Below are 24,768 nucleotides of genomic sequence, written 5' to 3'. Positions count from 1 at the left end.
AGAGAGGTGAGTTGGAGAGATAGGTGACGTGGAGAGAGATGAGTGGTGGAGAGGGAAGTGAGGTGGAATTTAAGTTTTTGTTTTTAATTTTATTTTGAAAATATATTAATGGGAAGGGTAGTTATGACATTTCCATGAAAATAAGGGGCCATATTTGAATTTACAAAAATTTGGGGGCCATAAAGGAAGCTGGTCACAAAGTAGGGGGCCATATAGGAATTAACTCTAAAATGAAAACCCACAAGATATGAATACCAAAATTGGTTCCAAATTTCTATTTGTAGTTTCAGTTCCAGTTTTGTTTCTTAATTGGATTACTGTCAAAATGATATGACAGTAGGTAATAGCAAAAATAGGGTGATTAAGATTAGCAGTAAAAATACTGTTCTGGACTTACTCCAACTAATAAGAACCACAAAGCCATAGAGATTACTTTTAGAGAGAGAGAGAGAGAGAAAAGGGACCAGTGAGAGAGTGGAAAAGAGAGAAGGCGTGGTATGGGGAAAAGGGTTTTCATGTCATTTATATAGTGAAACCAAAATTGTACTGGTAGTAGTAGGAGAAAGCCAGAAATGGGTAGGCAAGGAAATGAAGAGACATCACCCATTTGCTTGATTTTCTTAACTTTTTCTTTCCTCGAGATACTCACATTTTGTTTGTGGTCAGAAATAAAGAGATTATTGAATGACTATATTCCATTTTGGCCCCAATGTATGGCCAACTAGTAACTTTAACCCCCCTTGTCTCTAGTTTTACCCTCTACTCTGTGTCCAATTAAATATTCTATCCTCTTCGTTATTTCTCTTCTACCCTCTCTCTTCCTTCTCCCGAGGTCGGCAAAAACATTGGGCCATATAATATAATGCAGATGAATAAAATTCTTAATAATGCGTAAAGTCGGATCTGAACTTTTGACCACTTTCACATGATTTAAAATTTAACCACAAAATTACAATTTAAATGATGTTACTAATCTGTTTAAAATATTACTAGTATTATTTTGGCAGTTGCACATAAAATCCAAATAAAGAGATTATTGACGGGTTATGTTTCATTTTAACCCCAATGTCTGACCAACAAATAAATTTAAACCTTCTGTCTCTACTTTTACCCTCCTTCCTCTCAAATTAATTATTCTATCCTATATGTTGTATCTCTTCTACCCTCTCTTTTCCTTCTGTAAGTAGAGACAACATATGGGAGGATCCGCTGGAGTTGAAAATTTAGACCATATATAGTCATGAATGAATAAATTCTTTACAGTGTGTACAAGAAGATTAGAAGTATTAACCTCTTGCTTTTAATCTAAACTCTTAATCACTTAGTTATAACTTATATTATATTACAAATCTGTTTATAATATAGCTATTATTTCAATTATTATATACAAAATCCAATCACAGACCTTTAATTATCTCAGGACCTAAAACGACCGCTTTGGTTGTTTTGGGAGCGGGGCACCCTTTTGATTAATAGGAGAAAGATTATAGGATAAAATTGGGAAGAAAAATTTACCAGTAAAGTTAAAAGAATGATTTGGGGTCAAGTTTGAGGACTAAGGTCGCAAGTTTGATACAAGTTGGGGCCTGAATTGGAATGAACCCCTTATTGAATAAATAAAGCTTTTAACTTTCCAATTATACCCTTTCTCTTTCTTTCTCTCTCTCTCTAAAAGTCTCTCTCCAGAGTCTGAGTAGTTCACAGACAACTCTCCCTTTCAACTTTATTTCTCTCTCTCTCTCTCTATCTATTTCTCTGTCCACAGAGAGAGATATCAGTAGGAAGAGGAGGAAGAAGTTTTCTTGCTTTCTCAGTATTGTACCTGCTAGTGGTTTTCATTTATCTTCTAAAAGCAAATCCTAAAGTTGTGATTTTTCAAGTCAGGTACTACTACTAATTTCTTACTTTATTTTTTTTCAAATCTTTACTTGTGGGTTTCTTTCTTTCTTCTATAAAATTGCTTGTTAGTTTTTTCACTTCTGCATTTGAGTGTTTGTGGGGTTCCTGGATCTGTCTGTGGGTTGGTTGGTAGGGTTTAAATTATTTGTGGGTTTTTGTGTTTGATGAGATCTCTATTATAGATTTGCCTCGTTCCTTGAATCTTGCTTATCTGTTTTGTCATCTCTATCCTCTCTCTCTCTCTCTTTAGTCTCTACCTAACTTGTTTTATGCCTTTTTGGTTCCATTTGGAGCTCCCCAGACACAACATTTTTTTGTTGCATATGAAGATTCATCTTGTTTAATGGTTTTTGGAGGTGGGTTTTGTGTATTCATGTTCTAGAGCAAGAAGATATTGTTTTTTTTTTTTTTGCTCTTGTTGGATATTTTGATCATTTCCTTGAAACCTCTTTAGTTATTGAACTTGAGTGTTTATGAATTTGTGTTTTGATCAGTTTAAGCTTGGTTAGTCATGTTTTTAGATCTGGGTATGTGAGATTTCTTGAGCTTGTAACTCTTTTGTAGATCTAATTTAACTTGATAGATTCTGTTTTCATGATCTAATTTAACTTGATTGTAGTTGTTGACCAAGTTGCCATTATTGTGCTTATATTCCTACAAACTGTTAGGACAACTTCATCTAATTTTGACTTAATGTCTCTTGACCTTTTTGTTATCTTCTCATTAATTTTGACTTTAACTGCAGGTACCATCTTATTCAATGGGTTCAATGGGGATAGACGAAAACTCATCTTCAATAACTAACGGAGAGCAAACCGGGTAACGAACAACGGAGAAGGAACTCGTCTATTTCGTAGTTAGAAGTCTTTCTTTTTTCCTTTCCATATGATGGACTCAAAATCTGGTACTCGAGCCGACTCTGAACTGCAGCAGAAAACAGCTAGTAAGCAAGTAGGTGAGCGAAGTTCGAACTCTCTTAAACCTTCGCCTTTAATGGTTTCTAAAGCGATGAGCAAATCCGAACCAGCTACTCCAAAAGAGTTCCCTAGGTCGACACAAGAACTTGTGGTAAAAGAGGTTGCCAAAGAGGCACTAGAAAACCAAAAAAGTTCGAATCCTAAAGCTGATTCTTTGCCGGAAAAGTTAGGGTTAAATTCTTCGCTGGAAGGTCTAAAACAAGCACTAACCCAAGTGGATCCGGCAGTAAAAGAATCTAGAGGCTCACTAGAAAGTGGTAATGGAGATCAAGAAAAGAAACTTTCCGAGTTTAGTAGTGTGAAAAATAGCTCATCTTCGACTAAAATGAGTGATGGAGCCAGTAGTCTTGGCAAGACAAGCGGGAGTGCTAAGCTCAGCGGCCGAGGGGAATATGTAGAAAGTGGAAAGAGTAGTATGTGTAGAGCGAGCACGAGTAGTGATGTGAGTGACGAAAGCAGTTGTAGTAGCTTCAGTAGCAGTATCAGTAAACCTCACAAAGCAAACGATTCGAGGTGGGAAGCAATCCAAGTTGTTCGAGCAAGAGATGGTGCCTTAGGTTTAAGCCATTTTAGACTACTAAAAAGGTTGGGTTGTGGTGATATAGGAAGTGTTTATCTCTCGGAATTGAGTGGGACGAAAAGTTATTTTGCTATGAAGGTTATGGATAAGGGGTCCTTAGCGAGCCGTAAAAAACTTCTCCGAGCTCAGACAGAACGAGAAATACTACAATGTCTCGACCATCCATTCCTCCCGACGTTATATACGCACTTTGAGACGGACAAGTTCTCGTGTTTGGTCATGGAATTTTGCCCTGGCGGTGACCTGCATACCCTTAGGCAGAGGCAACCAGGGAGACATTTTTCGGAACAGGCTGTTAAGTAAGTATCCACGTTTTTCTTTACTCTTTTCCGATTTTACTCAAACTTATTTTATAGTTCATTCTACTTAACGATTGAATAGCAAAGAAAACTAGGTCATACTTATACATGATGCTCTTCCGAATAAACTATGTAATTGCTAGTAATAGATTCTTTGGTTCCCCATGTAGGTTTTATGTGGCAGAGGTTCTACTTGCTATGGAGTATCTCCACATGCTTGGGATTATATACCGTGATTTGAAGCCAGAAAATGTTCTAGTGAGAGAGGATGGACACATAATGTTATCAGATTTCGACCTGTCTCTCAGATGTACTGTAAGCCCAACTCTTGTGAAAACTGCATCACTCGAGTCTGATCCATTCCGGAAGAACTCCAACTATTGTGTTCAACCAGCTTGTATTGAGCCATCATGTATCACACCGTCTTGTGTGGCTCCAACAACTTGCTTTGGGCCTCGATTCTTCAAAAGCAAATCCAAGAAAGAACGAAAAGCGAAAAATGATATTTGTAACCAAGTAAGCCCGCTGCCTGAACTCATGGCTGAGCCCACTGGAGCTAGGTCTATGTCATTTGTGGGTACTCATGAGTATTTAGCACCCGAAATCATCAAAGGTGAAGGTCATGGAAGTGCTGTTGATTGGTGGACTTTCGGTATCTTTCTTTACGAGCTTTTATTTGGTAAAACTCCATTCAAGGGATCAGGGAATCGAGCAACTTTGTTCAATGTGGTAGGCCAGCCGCTTCGCTTTCCAGAGTCACCCGGGGTTAGCTTCCAAGCTAGAGATCTGATCCGTGGGCTTCTTGTGAAGGAGCCTCAACACCGTCTAGCATACAAGCGCGGTGCAACTGAAATCAAGCAACACCCCTTCTTCGAAGGTGTGAACTGGGCTTTAATACGTTGTGCAAGCCCGCCAGAGATTCCAAAGCCAGTTGAGCTCGAGAGGATTCCAGGCCCAATAGCATCAACAAGTGAAAAACCTGCTGTGGTTCCAACTCCAACTGAGAAGAGTTCTGATAATTATCTTGAATTTGATTTCTTCTAGCAACTTATGAAGTTATGAGCTGATATGTTATTTTTTGTCTTGTGGGGAAGATCAGAGGTTGAAAGAGGGTTTGTCAAAGTTGCAGAGATCTCGACGAATGGTGGTAAGAAAGTTTAAGTATATTGTTAGATGAAGATTATGAGCTTCTTATTGTTGTTAATTAACTTGTAAGGCAGAAGCCAGAAATGTTAATCTTCATTAAGTTTATAAATTTATTGTCATGAAGATTTGCTACTCTTGTTTTGATTTCTCATTCATGCTGATAGTTTATATATATATATATATATATATATATATATATATATATATATCCAAACACCCACAATATACATAAACCAATACGACAAACACAACTGCAATCGAAGTTTACGATTCACAATTCTATAGCTCAAGAAACAGAGGTATAAGAAACATGAACTTTAAAAACACGCGACCTTTAGATCTCAAAGTTTGGCGCTCTAGTAACTGAGCTATCTCGCTTCTTTGCTTTCGACTAATGCTGGATAAACTTGGTAGCCATAGAAAAACAAGTACAAGTAGGATTAAACGAGGAAAGATCACTTGGGTTCTCATACTGCTGGGTCTGTATATCCTCTGTGCTGTTGCTACTGCTACTGGTGCTACTTCTTCGCGAAGACAAGGATCCAACATTACTTTTCCTTGAAATAGATGATCCTTGGCCATTAATCGACGTGGGATCACCATCATCTATAACTTCCTTCCCATCACATACGACTCTGACTTCACAAGTATCAAACACCTTCTTTCGTATCTGATTGGCTATCCCATTTGCCCGACTCACCTTCCTACCGAAAATTGTAAAACAAAACATAAGAAAGTGTCTTGGATAACTATGAAACATACATCTAAATATGTGTTAATATTAAGTTTGTTATGAAGTACCTCAAAGTGGGCTTTGTAGTGCCAAGGACAAGCTGCTTAATATTGAGAATGAGAGTGAGGTCTACGATGGCGTTGGCGATATCGTCGCTCTCGATGAGGTGGGTGTCTGTTACTTTAATCTTGTAAACAGAACAGAGGTTCTTGAATTTTTGAATGAGTTGTAATCTCTTTTCATTCTCTACTTCCATATAGTTTTTTACTTGTTCTGGATTCACCTTGTCCTTGGGAAGTCTACCCACTATTCAAGAGCAAAATGAGATGAGTTAAAAGAGAGGGATATGAAATAGAAATGAAGATTGGCATATTAAAACAATACACAAATCATCTAGCTATCCAGTTGTTATACAATTGACATCAATATTGGTTTTGGCCTCTCTCACCACAAAAGCTAGCTTTACAGTTAGACGTTCCCTCATTTAAGAACTAACCTATGCCATTTCCACAATTGATGTAAGAGTATATATCCCTCCCTAATTGGAGTTCAACTTCAATAGACTATTGCACTGTTTCTTGGGCTTGGGTATTGGTACCAATAGCAAGTCTCTCACTCATTTCGAGTTAGCTTTTGGGAGTCTCTCTCGTCCCAAAAGCTAACTCAAGGTGCAGTTTTCGCACTAATAAACTAACCACCTGCTCAACGGTGACTCAGGTGTGACTCTATAAATTCTTTTTTACTGTTTGAACATGAATCTTATTATTCAAATAGACAAAACATCAACCATTCAAACAAATTAAACATCACAAGTCAGACAATGATAACATTCTAAAATTTTACTCGAGTCAATTCAAACCTTGAATCAGATTTTAGACGTAACTTAGAAAAACACCCCACACTACTTTACTTTTTGTTTTATAGTAATAAAAAAGAACACAAGAAAATCCCATTTTACCAAAAAAGAAAAGAAAAAGGGAATCCACTTTTATGTGCTTTCCAAAAAAGCAGGACAAAGGAATCAGATCTAAAAACATCAAAGACATTTGTTAATCATCAAATATGAAATACCTTATATCCTAACAAAAGTTAGAATCAAATTAAAAGATAAATTGAACTTACATGGAGATGGGATAAATCTGATTTCAGGGAAGACATGAATAAGATAGAGAAGTGAATTAGACTTCATCATCATCAAATTCTTCAAAGCCCATCTCAGAGCTTCCACACTGGATTTTGATTTCCCAACAGCAACATAAACATCATTTCCTCCTTTCCCACCAAATTCAGAAGAATTTCCACTCCCCTCCTCCTCATGTATTTCCTCTCTAATTGTTGCTGGAATTCTAAGTCTAACTCTCAATCTCTCCCAACCATTAAAACTAGAATTACTTTCACTACTACTTGAACAATTCTCTTCTTCTTCTTCTTCAATAATTTCACTACTCCTATTACTACCTGTACTACAACCACCCATGACTATATCGCCAAATAATCCCCTCGTAAATAATTTATCGTCTGATCGATCATCCAATACTCGGTTTTCGTCATTAAAAAGGAAAAAATTTCCCTTCATTTTTTTTTCTTGAGATTAATGTTTTCTTCCGCAAACAAATCTCTGTATTTCTTGTTTTTTGAATTGTCTATTTATTTGATCCATTGAATTTATATTAGTAATAAGAAAAGAAGGATTAATTCCGTTTTAGCCCCAAGTTTGCAACCAACTGGGTTACTTGGCTGGGCGTTAGTGTCTAAACCTCCTGATTGGTTCCTAATTGTGTCCAGGAGTTCGATTAAACCCCCAAATCTATCTAGTATGAGTTGGATAATTAAAGAAAATTTTCAATTATAGTAATGCCATTAGAGTAAGAATGGAAGACTAGATAAATTTTGGGAGTCAAATCTAACTCTCAGACATAATTGGGAGTCAAACAAAAAGCCCAAATACTTACGGGAGTCAAATCGACCAGTTAGTCAAAAAGTAGGGCCAAAGCGGAATTCTCCTATAAGAAAATGAGTATGATAGAAACGAGGGAGGTTGTTAGAGTATTAATATGTCGAAGTATAACTTCCAGCTTGGATAATTTTGAGCCGTACACGTTTCAGGATTATGGAATTTGAATGGTGTAGATGGATAATTAAGTCGTTGTTGTTGACCGCTACATGATTGAACTTTGTTTGGGTGGGGTCATTTGGAAAGCTCTTCACACATGCTCACCGCTACATGATTCTTTTGTCATCTTTCATTTTTCCTTTCATTGTAAGCCGTTAGATTTAATGAATCCTTGTCTACTGCTTACATAAGAAATATTTTGGCTAATATTAGCCGAGATTCTTAACAATATTCTTTTCTTCCTTTCATATTAGTAAAATCAAGGGATAATCACAATATTTTATTGAAATAAAATACAAATCAACTCAAAATCTAGGAAATATAAGATTATAATTTCAAATATTTTAACTTAGCATATGTGACATAAACAACTTCATATCAAGATCACTTACTTTAGCATAAAATATTGGTTTACTCACTATTATTTGAATTGTCGATATTGTGATCCATTGATCGTAGTTTTTAACAATAATGTGCACTTAGTAAACGGGTAATGGTTTGAAAGTTATTTAAAACTATTCTTTTTTTCACTATTCTAATTTGATTGCCGACTGTATATATATTTGGAGTCCATCTATACATACAATTCTTATAGAGAAGTATTGGATTGCCTTGGGGTCGAACCCACATCCAATGTGAGAGTCCTAACATAGAACAAATTCCTAAAGGCGAAAAAGATTAATATACTAAAAAATTGCAGCAAATAAACTCTCACAATTAAGAAATCTGACAATATAGTAATGTGTCACTAGAACCATAACTCAATTAAATATAGTAGTTAAAGTACAGCAGGGAAGCCAAGACTGTACTTTTGGAGTGTCTTCTTCCCACTTCTCACATTCACCGACATCTCAGTCCAACACCCAATTCCTCTCTCTCTCTCTTTAAAATTCTAGTCAATTCCTCTCTCTAAACAATACTCGGCACCCACTAAGTATGGTTGGGAAAAAGATTCCGAGAACTCAAAATCCTTCATGGACAATCGAGTTTATTAGTCTAGGAGAACCCATAACTCAAAGGTGGCTCAACCGGACCAACTCGATGAAATGAACTGGTCGGATTCAATTTTGAAGCGCTACCCAGTTAACAACACGTTAGAACCCAACCGATTAATATTTGCGCGATATAATCTGCTTAATAATATCTTCCTTTTACTCGGTAATCTCTATCTACATTGTGTGTATGTATGTGGTAATTTGGAACATATATACTATGCTCATTTATTTGTAATATACATTACTACGTATAGGTGGGGACCTGTGGTGGTCACCAAAGTGACAGAATATTGTGGTGATCCGATATAAAGAACTATAAAACAGATTAGTAAATTTTTATATACTAAATGTTCTTTGATTTTGAAAACCCGAGACTCCGATACCTGATAAATCCGAAAGATTTGACAAGCTTGAGCAGGTTTTGAATAATAAGATCTTTTAAATACCCCGCCTGATCAAATTTGAGAGACCGAATAGACACGGAATTTCAAAGCTCGACAGACCCGATCCGATGAATGATACAACCCGTGAACACCAGGCCGGTACCGATTCCCACCACTACCTGATAGTGATGTAGAGAAACTAAAAAAGAAAAATCAATAGTTTTCATACCCAGTCAAAACCCATTCAAACAGAGAAGCAGGAAGCTGACGTATTAAAAAGGTCTTTAAGTAATTGAATCTAGTGAATTAGTATGCAGTCAATGTGGGATTATTTGACATGTAAATGGATATCCCAATAGCATGAAAGAATCTTTGCATCACTAATATAGGTCATGAAATATAAGAACAAGTCATTGGTGTGTTTTAGTTTGTAAAGTTTTTGGATGGAGTCTTTACTTGTCAGTGGGTAACGAAATTTTCATATTTGATCCACCTTCATATTCTAAGTACATAGAGAGTCCGACATAGGATAATGTCATAATGACATTGCATATTACTATATAAATAATGCTGATATTCGTCGTTGAAGTCAGAAGGAGATGTGGGTGCATGTAAAAAAAGTCATTGGGTTGGCATTGAGAAATAAGATCCCCTGTATAACTTCCTCTTTCTGTTAGAAAAATTCTATAGCCGCCTCTTAAATCGTCAATTGGTGCCTCCAAGTTCCACGTAGTGGCACCCTTCAAATGGGTGATTTCTACAGGCACCACCAACTTTGTAGGCACCCTAAAATAATTTCCTTCCTAGTGCTTTTGTATATCAATTCCAACCCATCCCAAAAGTAAGAGGAAAAGGATGAAAGATAAAGAACAACAACAGAAAATGAAGGATAATTTTAGTGTAGAAATGATGTGTGAAAGAAATTTAAAGAGAAAAATATGAAGATCTACAAAAGTACTAGTGTAGCCAAAATTAGTGGGGTAAAATTTAAAGGATTTTCTGAACCAAAATTAGGTTCGCACCCGCCGAAAAATAAACATGTTTTACTGTTGAACAGTAACCTAAATAAAAACCATGTGACGAGTTTAAAGGAAGCAATACTTCAGAGATTGGGAAGTTTAACGACAAAGTGATTGGGAAGAAAAAAAAACTCAAGCTTATAGAAACATTTCGGCTACACTAATCTGAAATTTGCACCTTGTGAATTGATGACACTAAATAAGAAAAAATGGATCATGCTCTTGGGACATTAGAAGCCTATTTCTGGGATATATTATTTTTTGCTTTTTCCTTGGTTTAAAAAAAAAAAAAGGCGTAGAAGTAAGAAATAGTGAAGCCCACTTCTTTAGCCGGGTGGCAATATGTACGTTACTTCACTGGAAAGACTAGGCTATAAATCATCAAAAATTCTATTTATTCCTCCATTCTGATCCCTCTCCCAGTCCTCCGTCGATGTGACAACATATCATTTGAGTGTGGAGTAATTGGAGAGAGAATTATTGCTCCACACTCAAGTGATATGTTGCCACATCGGCGGAGGGCTGAGGGAGGGACCAAAATGGAGGGATGAATAGAATTTATCAAGCCCCCTCCTAGGGGAAATATTGGGTGATTTTAGGTCTATCTCACTCCAAAAGCTAGTTCGAGAGTTAAGGTTTCTCCACACTTATAAACTCACCTCATTCTCTTATCACAACTGATGTGAGATTATCCTAACAATCTTCGCCTCACAGATTGGCTTAACTTCAATAGTTATTGCAGAGCCGTGGCTGAGGGGGTGGAGCAGGCCATACGCCTTGGCCCCCCACCTCCAAGAGGCCCATTTCTCTAAGTCTTTTTAAGTAATATATAGGTAACAACATAAGGATAGATGTGAAAAGCCAGTTAGCCCTCCTTGTTAGTGCAACAAGCTTCCACGCAAATGACCCGAGTTTGAATCCCATTGTCCCTAATTTGTTTTATTTTTTTCCCCTTTCTTTGAATTGAGATGTTAATTACTAAATGAATCTTTCATTTGTACTTTTTGTTAACAATTTTGTTATTTCGGGTGCATTTCTTTTATCTTTTGAGGAGTTTTTAAGAAATCTAAGTGTTTTAAAAAAAAAATTCATCAATACATAAATACATATGTGAAACTCATGATGCAAACGATGACATATTCAAAAAAAGCACTCAGACTCTACAATCTACACGTTCTACAAAGAAATTATATAATTACTTTCATTTTGCTCGCAATTTTTCTTTATTGTACAAAAGTCCCAAAATCAAATTTTGCCCAAGGTCCTCAAATTGTTAGCCACGACTCTGAGTTGTTTGGTCGAGACTTGTTATACTCGGGCTATGACCCCAGTATTGCGTGGTCTTGGGCTTGTCTCACCCCAAAAGCTAACTCGAGAGGTAAGACTTCTCCCACACTTATAACTCACACCATGCCCCTTCCACTACCAATGTGAGATTTTCCTACAAATCTCCCCAAAAAGTTTTGTTGGCTCCCCTGGACTACTCATTTAACTGTGGTTAATTCACTTAGATCACCCAAGGTTTTTAACACCTTTCACTCATGAGGTAGAACCGATTTCAAGTGTTTATTAGTGGGGTAGAGTTTAACTGATTTTGTTTTTTTTGTTAAAGAAGTTTAACTGATTTTTGAACTAAAGTTATTTCAAACTAACAAAAATTGTCCAATATTACCGTTTAACTCTAACCTAAATAAAAACCACCTTGATTACACAATTTGGATCCTTATGGAGACGAGTTTAAATGGAGGAAGAGAGAATTCAAAGATTTATCGTATGAACCATCGAATTTTGAGAGAGAAATGCGGTTGTAATTTCAAATTTGAGCCTCAGAGAATAAACAGGAATAGTGATTTACGCGCCTTTAAAGTCAGTAGAGTAGATTCAAACTCACCCATTTTCGATCAAAACACAAAGGTGGTAATGCTTGTTTTTGAGAGGGGACACCAATAATATGGAGAGGTGTAATTAACACAAATGGAGGGCGCCAATATAATTTCTCTCTCTTTGAAGTTTGAAATACTGATCAAAAGCCTAAAGGGTGGTACATGGTTCACGCGTTATGAATAGAGTTGTACTTTGAAAAAATCAGTTGGTGATGAGAGAGAGAGAGAAGTGATGATGTCAAATCCTTATCAAAAGCACTATAAATTTGGAGATCCTTCCAACTCAACTTTTCAATCACTTATTACAAAGTAAAGAAACCAACCTAAAATATGGATTCTAACACCTCCTTAAGTACCTTTGATTCTTTTATCTTTCCTTTCCATGTGAAGACCCTCATTATTACCATCCATCTCCCTCATGAAAAAAATATCACAACCTGTAATGTACCACTCTACTGGTGCAAGTCATGTGCCGGGTGTGGGAACTAGATTCGAGCTACTTGAGTATTGGTCACCCCTAGCCTGTCATTAATGCGACACCAATATTGTCTAACCCAACTTGTGACTTGTTCGAGGGCCGCTCCATGAAGCTCGAGCTTGTTTATAGGCCCAATGGTTCATGCATATAGGCCCAATGTTTCATGCATATAGGCCCTAGCTCGTCCGTGCAGTACATGTCCAACGGCTCGTGCCACTAGGCATAGCTCGTGCAAGATGAAACTAGGATGCACGCTAGCTGCCCAAACTCCACTTGTGGCCTATTCCAAGCTTGTTCCTTAAAGACGGAGCTTGTTTACGGGCCAAATGTTCAGGGCTTGGATAACCTAAGACGCGCGGCTAGCAGGGGCGGCCCTGACTTTTTGGTGGCCCGAAGCGAGGTCTGGAAATGAGGCCCTTTCTACCAAATTGTAAAATGTATAAATGTATTTACATGAAAACCATAAGTATCGCAAAATATTTTCATCATATTTATATAACAAAATAATTTTTTTGATAATTACAATCACTGAAATTTTGTTCTTCTTAAATTTTTCGATGCAAAGTCACTAATAATCGTCGAATAATCAAGACTGTCAACTATATCCTTCTCAATAGATATTATAGCTAACCAGTTTAACCTTTCTTCTGACATAGTAGATCGACTATAAGACTTAATCAACTTCGACTTAGAAAAACTTCTTTCTGTAGAGGCAACAATAACTGGTATCGTTTACATAATTCTATAAGAAACTCATGTGTTCGGTTAACAACCTTTCATATCTTTCAAAAAATCTAGTACTTCAGTTGGTCTTTTGATCTCTTTGGTAAAAGGCGCTTCAACATTTTCAATTCAGAAACTAAGTCTAGTCTGTCTATGTCATATGACTCATTGTGAAAAAGATTTCAAGGCGAACATATGAATATCTCAAATCACCATCATCTTGGGACTTTAACTTTTTTAACTCAAACAGAAAACTAAATATTTTTTTGTATTTCTAGTTTGCTCGAATATGCTCCTAAATGAAGAAAGAGTCTGATCTTCACACGCATTCTGGTCAAACTGTTTCTTTTTTTGAATAATACGTTTTTCCCAAAATGTTGCTTCAACTCCCATTTTAATGGCAATCTCTTTAGCTTCAATCATGCCTTCTTCAAATCCCACTTCTCTATAATCTTCAAGATAACGAATGAGTCCATTCAATTTCTCTAATGCAACATCAATATCCATATCTTCAGTTTGAAGTGTTTTGCTAACAGAGTTTCCCGCAAACAATATATTATGCCAAATAACCATGCTTAAAAGGAATTCAAAATTTTCAAAGTCTTGTTTTAATATATTTTTGGCATCATAAACTGTTTTTGAATCATCACTTGTCTCCACCAATTCTTCTAAAGCTTCTCGTAATTGTGGAGCTTGAAACTAATGTCTTGGTGGCCCTCTTTACTTAACATTTTTTAAATGGGTTAAGCTTCTCGTAATCATAACTTGTCTCCACCAGTTTTTGAATCAACACTTTCTACTCTACTTCCACATAAATCAAACAAACTGTTGGGCCCACCATCTATTTAAAGATCATCAAATTTGGTGGCCCTTTTTACTTAACATTTTCTAAATGGGGTCCTTATAATTTTGTTAGAGAGTTGGACTTCTTATATATTTCTTACAGAAATTAATGTCTCGGTGGCCCCTAAAAGTCGGTGGCCCGAAGCGACGCTTTGTTCGCTTTGGCCCAGGGCCACCCCTGGCGGCTAGCTGCCTAAACCTAGTTTGCCCTTTAATTCTGACCGCCCTTTAAAACACAAGCCAATTTACATGCCCAACCTGCAATTGCTGCCAAGCCCTGTCCTAGCTATATCATATGAATACATGTACCTATTATATGTTTATAAAATTTTGATAAATGTGTATGTGGTGGTTGAAGTTTTTCAAAATTTTCTCCACTTATTTATAGTTGTTTCTTTCATTCAGTCTATTATTTCATGAAAAAAACATAAGAATCTATGATATATAATCCATCAAAGGAAAAGAAGAATATTTTAACCTAAACTTACAAGTTGTGTATAATAGAAATGGTACACAATGATGGGAGTGGACTCTGCACTGAAAAGGGAATCACAACCCAAATGACAAGTGATGTTGAAATCTTTTTCAAAAGCATTTTTGGAATATAATTCATAAGATCTCTCCAAACATAACTTTTGAATCTTTTGGCCCAAAGAAAAGTAATCTAATCTCTCTCTCCCTTTTCTTCTCTTCTTCATCTTTTGTTTTTTGGCCACATGAACAAATACTCATTGTTGGCAAGTACTCCCTAGAGATAACAACCTCTACCTCTAGAGATTATATTCCCCTATTTCTTACTTTATTAATCTAGTTTTTATTGGCCAGTAATATATGTCTCTTTAAGAAAATGTGTTTTTTTATTAAGCTCTAACAAATTATAGGTTAAATTAAATTAATTAGCTACTAAGTATAATATATGTTGTGACGAAATCAAGTAAAAGTATGATCAAAACTAAACAAGCACACATCACACATGACACAAAGAGATTTATGTAATTCAATTTGTAAATTTACTCAACGACGAATAACGACACAATATTTTTTACAATGATAACAAAACAAGTTGCACAAGATATTCACGAGAATGAATAAGATTTTTTAGGTCTTTTAGTTTTTATAACCAATAAAATTCTAATCGTATATCCGCCTCTCTCTTTTTAAATCCGAAATTTACACGGGCACCTCTTATTTCTATAACCCCCTTAACATAAGTTTTGTCTCACATATCAGTCTTGCTTCGAACATCATGCCTGTAAACGGGTCCATAATGCGGACTAATAGATTGCAAACCAAATTAGATATCGACTTATATTCAATACACTTTCAACCGTCTAGTTGATAGAACCCGTTTTTTATATGCTAAAAGTATGTGGAGTTTATAAGATTCCTTCAATTCTAACTGAATAATACTCTACCTTTAGATAGAATATAAAATAAAACAAAGTATACAGAAAATGTTATTGAAGTAAATTGTGGCATTATGTTTATGAAATTATTGATGCATAATTTCATAAATCATAAATATTCTCATCTTTCAACAAAAAAAAAATTAGAATATTCTCCTTTTCTCATTGCTTTACAGAAGAAACTTTTAATAGACAAATACCCTAGGTGGTAGCATTTATTTTATCAAGTGGTATGAAATGTCAACAATGTGTCAATCTGCCTTTTTTTTTCTTTATGACAAAGAAATAGATTAGGATGAGATTTTTATTCCAACACGATATTATTTAAGTTTGTAAAATTCTCATATTTGTAGTACGTAAAAATGTTGCACAATATAAGCCACTTTCACTGTTAAATAGGATTGTTAATTTGGTTTACTAATTTACATATTTCCTACAAATTTCACATATGAATGATTGATAACAATCCAGACTTACCTAGATGATGAAGATAATTTTTTTGGGTCAATTAAATTTTGATATGGACCTATTCTTTTGGGAGTAACCAAGGGTCTCAGACTTGACCCTTAAATGAGGAATCTTGTAATAGAAAGTCATGATGCCATCATGTATGGCTTGATTCACTTGACAAAAAAAAATGATTACGGCTTTGACTTGAAAATCTAATATGCCTCCATCCATGATTCTAAAATGATATTAGAGCCAAGTTAAATCCACATGCTACTATCATCTCTAACTTTAACCCTAGTTGATTGAAGATTGAGCCTTGTTAGACCGGGAACTCATCCTCATTATTGATATGTGGTATTTGTCATTATATATATGTTTTGTACCTAAAATCCTCTCATATTGAGTCCTTTGTCTTGCGGAATAATTGTGGATAGAACTTTCGGGGTGACCCTCACACATTCTTACGTTTGAAGGTTACACGTAGAAATGTTAACTTTTGTAGCGGTTTTCTTTGTCATTATATATATGTTTTGTACCTAAAATCCTCTCATATTGAGTCCTTTGTCTTGGGAAATAATTGTGGATTGAACTTTCGGGGTGACCCTCACACATTTCTCACGTTTGAAGGTTACACGTAGAAATGTTAACTTTTGTAGTGGTTTTCTTTAGATGGGTGATTTAAGTTATTTGACATCATAGGTGTTATAAAATAGTGGAGTTAGTTTTTTTTTTTTTTTTTGTTAAGGAAATAGTGGAGTTAGTTGAGTAAATGCTTCAGACATGACATATTTATTTAACAAAGTAGTTGGTCACAACCCAAAAGGACTATGAAATAAAAGTCTTTGACAAAGTTTGATCCGTTACTGACGAAGAATATTGTAAAACAATTCCATGAGATTAGGCACCCAAGTAATATTGGTTATGTGGATATGCAAAACCCTAGAAAACAGTATTATGACAAAAAGAAAATTAGTCAAATAATTCTGAAGTCGTTAAGTAAATGTTTATAGAAGAGAATAAAAACGCATATAACAGTTACAAAGAAAAAAATAACCAAAAATATTTAAATTAGACCGAAAATCTAATTTAGCATTTTGGGTTACTTCAACAACAAAAGTAGTACCAAGAGGGTAGTGAACCGAAAATGGACTATGCTTACTTTTAGAGTATAAATTAAATAATAAGTTGTTAAATAAGATTACGTGCTTCTCACTGACTTACCAATACAATTAGTATTTTTAAACTTACTTAAATAGTAGTGTTTACTTTTATAAGATTTTATATAATCAAATTAAGACAAGCATTTCCTATTTCTAGCTATGTGGAAAATGATATAAAGTTTGGGTAGCTACTCTTTTCCTCCCTACTTCTTATGTTTCGAGCACCAAACCAGATGATTTTTCTATTTTTTTAATTACATGTTTAATTGCACCAAGATCATCAATTCTGTCGTTTATGTATTACATAAACCAAATTTTTGATAATTTCTGATACACTGCAGACATATAATAAGAAGTTTGTTGAGTCTAACTGAAGGAGTCTCTGCCAAAGATACTAAAAATCAAAAAAAAAAAAAGTTAGAACTTCTTAAACTTTCGAAGTTTTATATTGAACATGAACTTCAACTATGCGAGTGTTTCATCGACATGCCAATGGGATGACAGGAAGTAAAGTGATGCTATAAATATTTTCTATAGATAGACCGCGAGACCACTACTCAGATCCTAACTCTATTTTCTCCTTTTCCGATATTAGATTAACACTCCAGAAACATAAAAAAACAAACAAAAATGTTACTACGCCCCAAAAAATCCTGACCGAATCTCGGTCAAGACACGCGGCCAGGGTCACATTTTGTGAAGAAAGTATCTTACTTTCTCTCACTAAATCTAGCCCGATAAAGTACCCAATCGAGTTTCGATCAAGATTTTAGCCAAGTGACAAACATTTTTCATACAACAATACTAATAAATCAGATCGACAGGTAAACGAACAAGGAAAGTAAAGGATTCACATTCGATTGGGACAGCTCTATGAATTTTAGATCTATTATTTTGATATGTGGCATTCATTTAGTGCCACCTAACAAATTTTAGTACCATGAGATTGAATTTTCTAACTCTCAATTCTATCCCAAAATAGCTAAATGTGTGGAGAAATAAGAGAATTCCCTAAAATAGATCAAAGGCACCACTAAAGCAACAGAGCTACCAAGTCAGGTGATTAATAAGTAATAACGGGTAGTAGTTGGCCATCATTAATATTCTCTCAAGATCTCTCTGACTCTCTCAAGGAGTATATACTTAGATTTTCTTAATGAAGATTAATTAAAAGTTAAAATGGTTTAAGGAAATTTATTTATTTATTTATAGTTAAGTTTCTATTTACCAAGTTTTTCATAATTTTGAGTAAATTTCCATCTTCTCTAATAAATAGATGAGAAAGGGGTAGCAGATCTTTCACTAGCAGGGGAGAAGAACAAAACCCTCTTTCTCTCTCTACCTACGTGGGTGTTAGTGTCTGATCTAGAGAGAGACAGAGAGCCTTAAATAACACATTAAAAAACGAAATTGTCGGTTGTGTTCTTGACAATTTTGTTATTGAAGTTTGGAAATTTTTGAGGAAGAAGAAATGGGTATTGTTTCAAATGATGCAATCAAGCAGTTTCAAGCTTTAATGGAAGAGGGTAAGCTACCCATCTCTCTCTTTCTCTCTATAGAAATAGAAACCCATTTCTCTCTCTACAATAGTTCTTGGTAATTTTTAGACATTGATCTTCATCTCTCTTGTCTCTAATTGCAGCTGATGAGAAGTTGAAACACACATTTCAGGTTTGGGTTTTCTTTATCTTCCTTAGCTCATTAGTTTCTTTAATGTTGGATCTCTTTGACTAATTCATCAATTAAACAAGATTTTTTAGGAATACATTAGATTTTTATTTTACTTTTTTTACTTCTTTGATCTATATTTGTACTATTACTTTCTAAGATTTCTATCTGCAATTTTATGTTGTTTTTGGAAATTTACATGCTTTTTGAGTTTTAGTACCTTTTCCTCATATAGGTTTATTTCCTTTTTTTTTCTAATTGTTTGGGTCTGGCTAAACAATATCAATGTGGGATTATATAGAAGAAGTGGTTGATACCACATCTATTTTCAGTTTTAGGGTGAAATTTGTTGTCTAGTACTCGAAATGCGCATAATTTGTTGATTTTGTGGAGTATGGAGTTTGATATACTATAGCTTTACTTGCGTTTCACTTAAATATGATATCCTCTTTGATAAAAGTTAGTGACTCAAGGGAGAACTTAGAATGATGGAAGAGATCAACGAAAAAGAGAGAGACATTGTATGCCTAGTTAGATCTTCAATTATAAGAGCAAAATTGGGTTATCAATTATAGATTGTTTACAACAATGAAATTTCTTTGTGTTAATGTTAGAGGATAAAATCACTTATGATTCGGGTAAGACCATTTGAATTATAGCGTGTTTAGTTTCATGTTAATGCATTTAAAATAGAAATTTTCATGTTTCGGATATATGTAGCACGAGGCTTTCAATTGTACTAGTATATGTTCTTATTGTTCGTCTGGAGATTCACCTATTAACTTATTTTACTTTGTTTTAGAATATACATCAAGGATATCCAGATGAAACCTTGGTTCGTTTTCTTAAAGCAAGAGACTGGAATGTTGGAAAAGCACATAAAATGGTTCGACGAAGTTATTACTCTTGGGATTTTTATTCATTTTTTTTTCCGTTTACCCAAAGAAATCCTTTCACATTTAATTTCTCTTCTCCTTTATTTACACGAATGCTGTCTTTTATCCTCTTCCAGTTGGTGGATTGCTTGAACTGGAGAATCACGAATGAAATTGACAACATTTTGGCGGTACGTCATTTTGGTATTAATGGTTTCCTAACTAACTAAACAACCCGGGTAGTCTTTTTAGGGTTTCCTATTTGTGGATTTCTTGTTTTGCATGATTTGTTTGATCTTCTTTCGAATTCCTTGGTGATACGCCAAAAAGCAACAATCGTAAGGAATTCAGGACCATGAAGTTTAAGTGAAAGATACACGTATTTGTTTGTGACATACATATGCTCATTGATCTTGGTACGTCGTAATAATTGAAAACGATAGTTTTTGATATTGATATATGTATTCATGCCAATATTCAGTTGTTTCTAATGGCCTCCACAGAAACAATCCGTGAAACAATTTTTTTCTAATTCGTGAAAATTGCTGCCTGTCACTAGACTTTTTCTTTTTTGGCAGAAACCCATAGTCCCTACTGATGTATACAAAGGTATTCGTGATTCTCAGCTCATAGGATTGTCCGGTTACTCAAAAAAGGTATTCCGTTCTACTCTTTTATGTTATAGTTTTCAATCTTTTAGTTCCTCGTAAATGCATGGTTACATTGTAGTTTCCACTTTATTCATGTTTTGACAATATCATCAAAATTTTGATTATGACCAAGCAGTAGCTCTATATCGCTTGTCAACTGTTTGTACTTAATTTATTCTCATCGTTATGAATGGTAATAATATTTTTGAATAGTAACACCCAATATCCAGATATTGCGTTGCATTTGTGTCAATCTCTTAGGAGGTCCAGATTCCAGAATGTGTCCAACTGTGATCAAATCCATCTTGGCATATTCTATCTTGTCGATTTAGGGCGGAGATAACGTATGTTCCAGTTATTATTTGTTTTCTCTCTGTCCTCGTATAAACTTGATTTGACATAACTAATCCCCACTTTCTTTTAGTAGACACTGTATTATCTGATGTCGAAAAACGCTTATAGTATAATCTATCACCAAAATAACTATTTCTTAACCTGACGATAAGTAGTTGTTAAAGAATTTAACATATGGGTCTAGTTTCCAATTCAAATAGTCTTCAGTCTTTAGAATTTCCCGCTTAACACTTTTCTCGTTAGGTCCATTTGATTTGTTATATAAGTTCAAAAACGTATAATTAATTTTACAGACATCTTCATCTTGGCAGGGCCTTCCTGTATTTGCTATTGGTGTTGGGCAAAGTACATTTGACAAAGCTTCTGTAAGGACTAGACATTTCGAAATTCAATTTCTTCTTCTATGTACCTAAAATGTATAGTATTCTTACATGGACCATTTTTCTCTCGAATTAGGTTCACTATTATGTCCAGTCACACATCCAACTCAATGAGTATCGAGATCAAGTTATTTTGGTGAGTCTAATATCTGGATATGAAACTCTTAACTGCATATACTCATACTTTTAAGTTTTTAACTATCAGTAATTATTATAGCCTAATGCGACGAAGGAGCAAGGATGGCATATTGGCACCTGCCTCAAGGTTCTGGACATGACTGGTTTGAAGCTTTCAGCATTAAGCCATATAAAGGTACCCCTTTCATGATCTTAGAAAAGCTTGGATTTCTGATTCTTTATTCCATATTTTTTGACTTTCTTGTTAACTTCTGTTCGAAACACCGATTTGTGGAGTCGACCTTGTTATACTATAATCGAAAGCAATCCCTTCACGTTTATGCTTTAATTGGGTGATAGCATCCAAAAAGTTTCTCTCAATCTCTCTTTGCAAGGACACCGATCTAAGCTTTCTTTCCTTTTTATGTCAATGCAGCTACTGACTGTGATAGCCACTATTGATGATCTGAACTACCCTGAGAAGACAGAAACATATTATGTTGTAAATGTCCCGTACATTTTTTCTGCATGCTGGAAGGTTTGTCTCTCTGTCTTCTTCGTGGCCAGCTTAAAATGGGAGATTTTTCTTTATGGTTAGGCGTATGCAAATATCTCCGAGGCATTTGTGAAAATAGGGCATCTTTGAGGTTTCACCTTGAAAGATAAACCGATCGTGGAGGCTCGGATGTAATAAATTTTTTTAATCGAAATCATGAAAACAAGCATTTTCATTGCAGCTTACACTTTTGAGCTCCCAATACTTCATCTTACGTCTTTGTGTTATTAAACACTTACTGGCAGGTTGTGAAGCCGCTATTGCAAGAAAGAACGAGGAGGAAAATTCAAGTTCTGCATGGATGTGGGAAAGATGAGTTATTGAAGGTAAGAAAGTTCGAAAATATCTATCTCAATACCAGTCACTCTGTATAATTTGGGCACCTCTTAGGCCCACTTGACCTAGTTCACATAGCACTAGTTCTTTTTAATTAGGATCGCCAAGGTATGGCCCAAGACAACGCGAGTCTTCTCCACCTGACCAGTCTAGAAACCTAACCGCCCGAAAGGCGTAGGCAACATATATATAGGACAAGGTGCCATCGCATAAACCAGTTTAGGGATCTTCATAAGAAATGTGGAACTAAGTGAAAACGCATGAGCCTTCCACCCACTTCCGTACCATAACCTGAAACATTATTTCTTCTATTGTTCCAGTAACCAAGGTCGAGCTATTGTTGATTGCTTTGATTATATGTAGGTAATGGACTACGCTTCTCTACCACATTTCTGCAGAAGAGAAGGCTCTGGTTCCTCGAAATACTCAAAAAGTGGAGATAATGATTGTTTTTCGTTGGATCACTCATTTCATCAAGACCTCTACAACTACACGAAACAACAATCCGTGCACCTGGAACCCATGGTTCCTCAGAAACAAGGATCGTTCCACGTATCTTTTCCAGAGCCAGATGTAGAAAAAACTCATATTGCTGAGACCATAGAATCGGAATTCCACAAGCTTGAGGATAAGAATGGTCTGTCCGATTCGCTAAATGGGCTCAAAGTTGATTGTGCTTGAACGGGCAGAACTCACACGTGCCTATTCGAGGTAACTACGGGATGTCAATAGTAAAAACTCGCATTAGCTCGATGCAGAGTTTAAGTAGGAAAGTTAAGTTGGATATAAGAAAGTCAGTATATCAGACTAGTAAACTGAGTCAGATGGTAGATCTGGTTCAGTCTAATATGGTGATGGAAGTGTAAGCATTACAAGTTTAGGGTTACTTAGTAACATGTCTTATTATCAGAACAGAACTTCTAGCTACTAAAATATAACAAGTAACATGAGATCTGCTAACACTTTGTTTCATGCATTTCCTTTTGCCAAATTTTGGTATGGATTCTGACTCGAGATCTGAATTGACACGAGTCAGGCTTGGAATGTTATTTGGTTTCCTACTTGCGCTTGTGACTTGTTTGGATGGCCAACTTGGACAGTCGGATGTTTTTTTGGTTCTTGAGTTCGCTAAAAGATTAGTTTTTTTATTAAAAATGTCTGTAATAGTTCGAAATGTGCTCCTGAGCTAATAAGTCAGACATATTTAACTCAGCTTCGGAAGAGTCAGACTCAAGTGAGTCAGATTTCGACAATGAGAAGAAAAAAACGATCACCGCCTTGTTTTAAAGATATCTAAAACTGCAGATAGAGTAATAACGCCATATACTAAAACGGTAGAATCTCATAAATCTCCATTAATGTGCTGTGTCTATATATGTCTTTCATTTCTTTCTTTCTGTGCTTCTTCCTCCAATCTGTCTGTAACAACTAAGTGAAGAGAGAAAGTAGGACTAATGGAGCCATTAGCAACAGTAGCATTTACAGGGGGTGTAGTTGGACAAATAGGATTAATGATCCTCCGATTTCGACCCATCTGCAAATTTTCAGCCATCAATTGAGTAGTTGTAGTAGTAGCATAACCATGCACTCCGCTATATTCACCCGGTGGATAGTTCATTTGAGGACGATACACTCCCTCTAATAACTCCGTATAAGACTGCATATGTAGAGAAAAAACTAATAATAATAATAGCATGTGATGATGATAACTCATATGGCTAGTTCTGTAGGAGGTTGAACAAAAAAAAAGTGTAACCCATGGAGATTTAGGGGAAGTTTTTAATGGCACCCTGTAAGTGTTTTCCTCAAGACAAATTCAAGTGGGAGTTTGGGAGGAAAGAGGCGCCTTTGGAGGCGGCTATAAAACTTCCCTCTCAATTCTTATTTAGTCGTCTCCAGACTCCAGGTGTAACCAATTACATCTACAGTGAATTACTTGGAATGGAACGATTGCCAATGTTGAAGATAAAGACCCGGATCTCATGAGTAAATCTTTTATCGAAGATACTACTCCTTGATAAGGATTAATTAGTTTGTTCTAGATGGTCATTGAATTGTTTTGATAGTCATCAAATCTTTTGTAGACAGTGAGATCTGAGAGAGAAGAGATCTCACTTATCTATTTGTTACAACTTGTATTATATATAGATGTAATTGTCTCCACTTCAAAGCGTGGAATAACTAATATAATTATCAATTCATTATATGGTATCAGTAGTCTAGGGTATTTAGGCACTTATTCCCACTCGCATGATGGCTTCTTCACCATCTTTCTCTCCCACTATTCAATCCATGAGTCATCTCCTTACGGTTAAGTTAAATGGATCCAACTATCAACTCTGGCATTCTCAATTTATGACGTTTCTTAATAGCACATGGATGCTCGGCTATGTTGATGGAACGATTCCGGCTCCTCCTTCCACTATCTCGACTAGTAGCAATGATAGTTTCGCTCCTAATCCAGACTACACGCTCTGAAAACGGTACGATCAGACCATTTTCGGTTGTCTATTTTCTTCTCTTGTCGAAAATGTTCATTCACAAGTGATTCGTGCAACGTCTGCTCGTGAAGCGTGGCTTCAACTAAAAAGATCATATGCCTCTTCGTCAGAAGCACGAATTATGCAACTTCGTTATCGTTTACTCAACACCAAGAAAGGGGCTATGAGCGTCACGGACTATATGATTCTTATGAAATCTTTTGCTGATGATCTTGCTGCTATTGAATGTTCCGTATCAGATCGT

General features: G+C 35.6%; 3 protein-coding genes across 7 annotated transcripts; 2 read left to right on the top strand and 1 right to left on the bottom strand.

Moving 5' to 3' along the window:
* The first annotated feature begins 1,557 nt into the window (after window positions 1-1,557).
* Window positions 1,558-5,033, top strand: LOC147560571 (serine/threonine-protein kinase D6PKL2-like). Of its 4 annotated transcripts, none has more exons than XM_086662733.1 (3): window positions 1,558-1,884; window positions 2,645-3,755; window positions 3,926-5,033. In XM_086662733.1, the coding sequence occupies exons 2-3, from the start codon at window positions 2,785-2,787 to the stop codon at window positions 4,797-4,799; spliced, it is 1,845 nt and encodes a 614-aa protein (XP_086518859.1). In that variant the 5' UTR covers window positions 1,558-1,884; window positions 2,645-2,784; the 3' UTR covers window positions 4,800-5,033. The 4 variants fall into 4 exon arrangements, with proteins under 4 accessions (XP_086518859.1, XP_086518860.1, XP_086518861.1 ...); XM_086662734.1 differs by having other exon boundaries at window positions 1,701-2,255; XM_086662735.1 differs by having other exon boundaries at window positions 1,878-2,426.
* Window positions 5,034-5,126: 93 nt separating this feature from the next.
* Window positions 5,127-7,273, bottom strand: LOC147560570 (uncharacterized). Its single transcript, XM_086662737.1, has 3 exons — window positions 6,757-7,273; window positions 5,703-5,940; window positions 5,127-5,605 (listed from the first exon to the last, which is right to left on the bottom strand). Exons 1-3 carry the CDS (start codon window positions 7,208-7,210, stop codon window positions 5,293-5,295), a joined length of 1,005 nt encoding a protein of 334 aa, XP_086518863.1. The 5' UTR covers window positions 7,211-7,273; the 3' UTR covers window positions 5,127-5,292.
* A 10,588-nt stretch (window positions 7,274-17,861) lies between these two features.
* LOC147560569 (SEC14 cytosolic factor-like) lies at window positions 17,862-22,983 on the top strand. Of its 2 annotated transcripts, XM_086662740.1 has the most exons (12): window positions 17,862-18,146; window positions 18,364-18,613; window positions 18,730-18,758; window positions 19,558-19,641; window positions 19,768-19,821; window positions 20,209-20,286; window positions 20,946-20,999; window positions 21,091-21,150; window positions 21,232-21,327; window positions 21,568-21,669; window positions 21,933-22,013; window positions 22,387-22,983. In XM_086662740.1, the coding sequence occupies exons 2-12, from the start codon at window positions 18,559-18,561 to the stop codon at window positions 22,702-22,704; spliced, it is 1,011 nt and encodes a 336-aa protein (XP_086518866.1). In that variant the 5' UTR covers window positions 17,862-18,146; window positions 18,364-18,558; the 3' UTR covers window positions 22,705-22,983. The 2 variants fall into 2 exon arrangements, with proteins under 2 accessions (XP_086518866.1, XP_086518867.1); XM_086662741.1 differs by lacking the exon at window positions 17,862-18,146 and having other exon boundaries at window positions 18,160-18,613.
* Window positions 22,984-24,768: the final 1,785 nt, after the last annotated feature.

Source organism: Eschscholzia californica, unplaced genomic scaffold (assembly GCF_041429995.1).
Source record: "Eschscholzia californica isolate CP2 unplaced genomic scaffold, dmEscCali1.0.p SCAF_2, whole genome shotgun sequence".
NCBI classification, from domain to species: Eukaryota; Viridiplantae; Streptophyta; class Magnoliopsida; order Ranunculales; family Papaveraceae; genus Eschscholzia; species Eschscholzia californica.
This window is presented reverse-complemented; position numbering and strand designations above follow the sequence as displayed.

Coding starts and splice junctions, on each gene's coding strand:
- LOC147560570 (XM_086662737.1), bottom strand. CDS start 7,210: ATGAAGGGAAATTTTTTCCTTTTTAATGACGAAAACCGAGTATTGGAT. Junction 5,941..6,756: donor CAGATTTATCCCATCTCCAT/GTAAGTTCAATT, acceptor GCTCTTGAATAG/TGGGTAGACTTCCCAAGGAC. Junction 5,606..5,702: donor ACTACAAAGCCCACTTTGAG/GTACTTCATAAC, acceptor AATTTTCGGTAG/GAAGGTGAGTCGGGCAAATG.
- LOC147560571 (XM_086662733.1), top strand. CDS start 2,785: ATGATGGACTCAAAATCTGGTACTCGAGCCGACTCTGAACTGCAGCAG. Junction 3,756..3,925: donor TTTTCGGAACAGGCTGTTAA/GTAAGTATCCAC, acceptor TTCCCCATGTAG/GTTTTATGTGGCAGAGGTTC.
- LOC147560569 (XM_086662740.1), top strand. CDS start 18,559: ATGGGTATTGTTTCAAATGATGCAATCAAGCAGTTTCAAGCTTTAATG. Junction 20,287..20,945: donor TGTCCGGTTACTCAAAAAAG/GTATTCCGTTCT, acceptor TCATCTTGGCAG/GGCCTTCCTGTATTTGCTAT. Junction 22,014..22,386: donor GGAAAGATGAGTTATTGAAG/GTAAGAAAGTTC, acceptor GATTATATGTAG/GTAATGGACTACGCTTCTCT.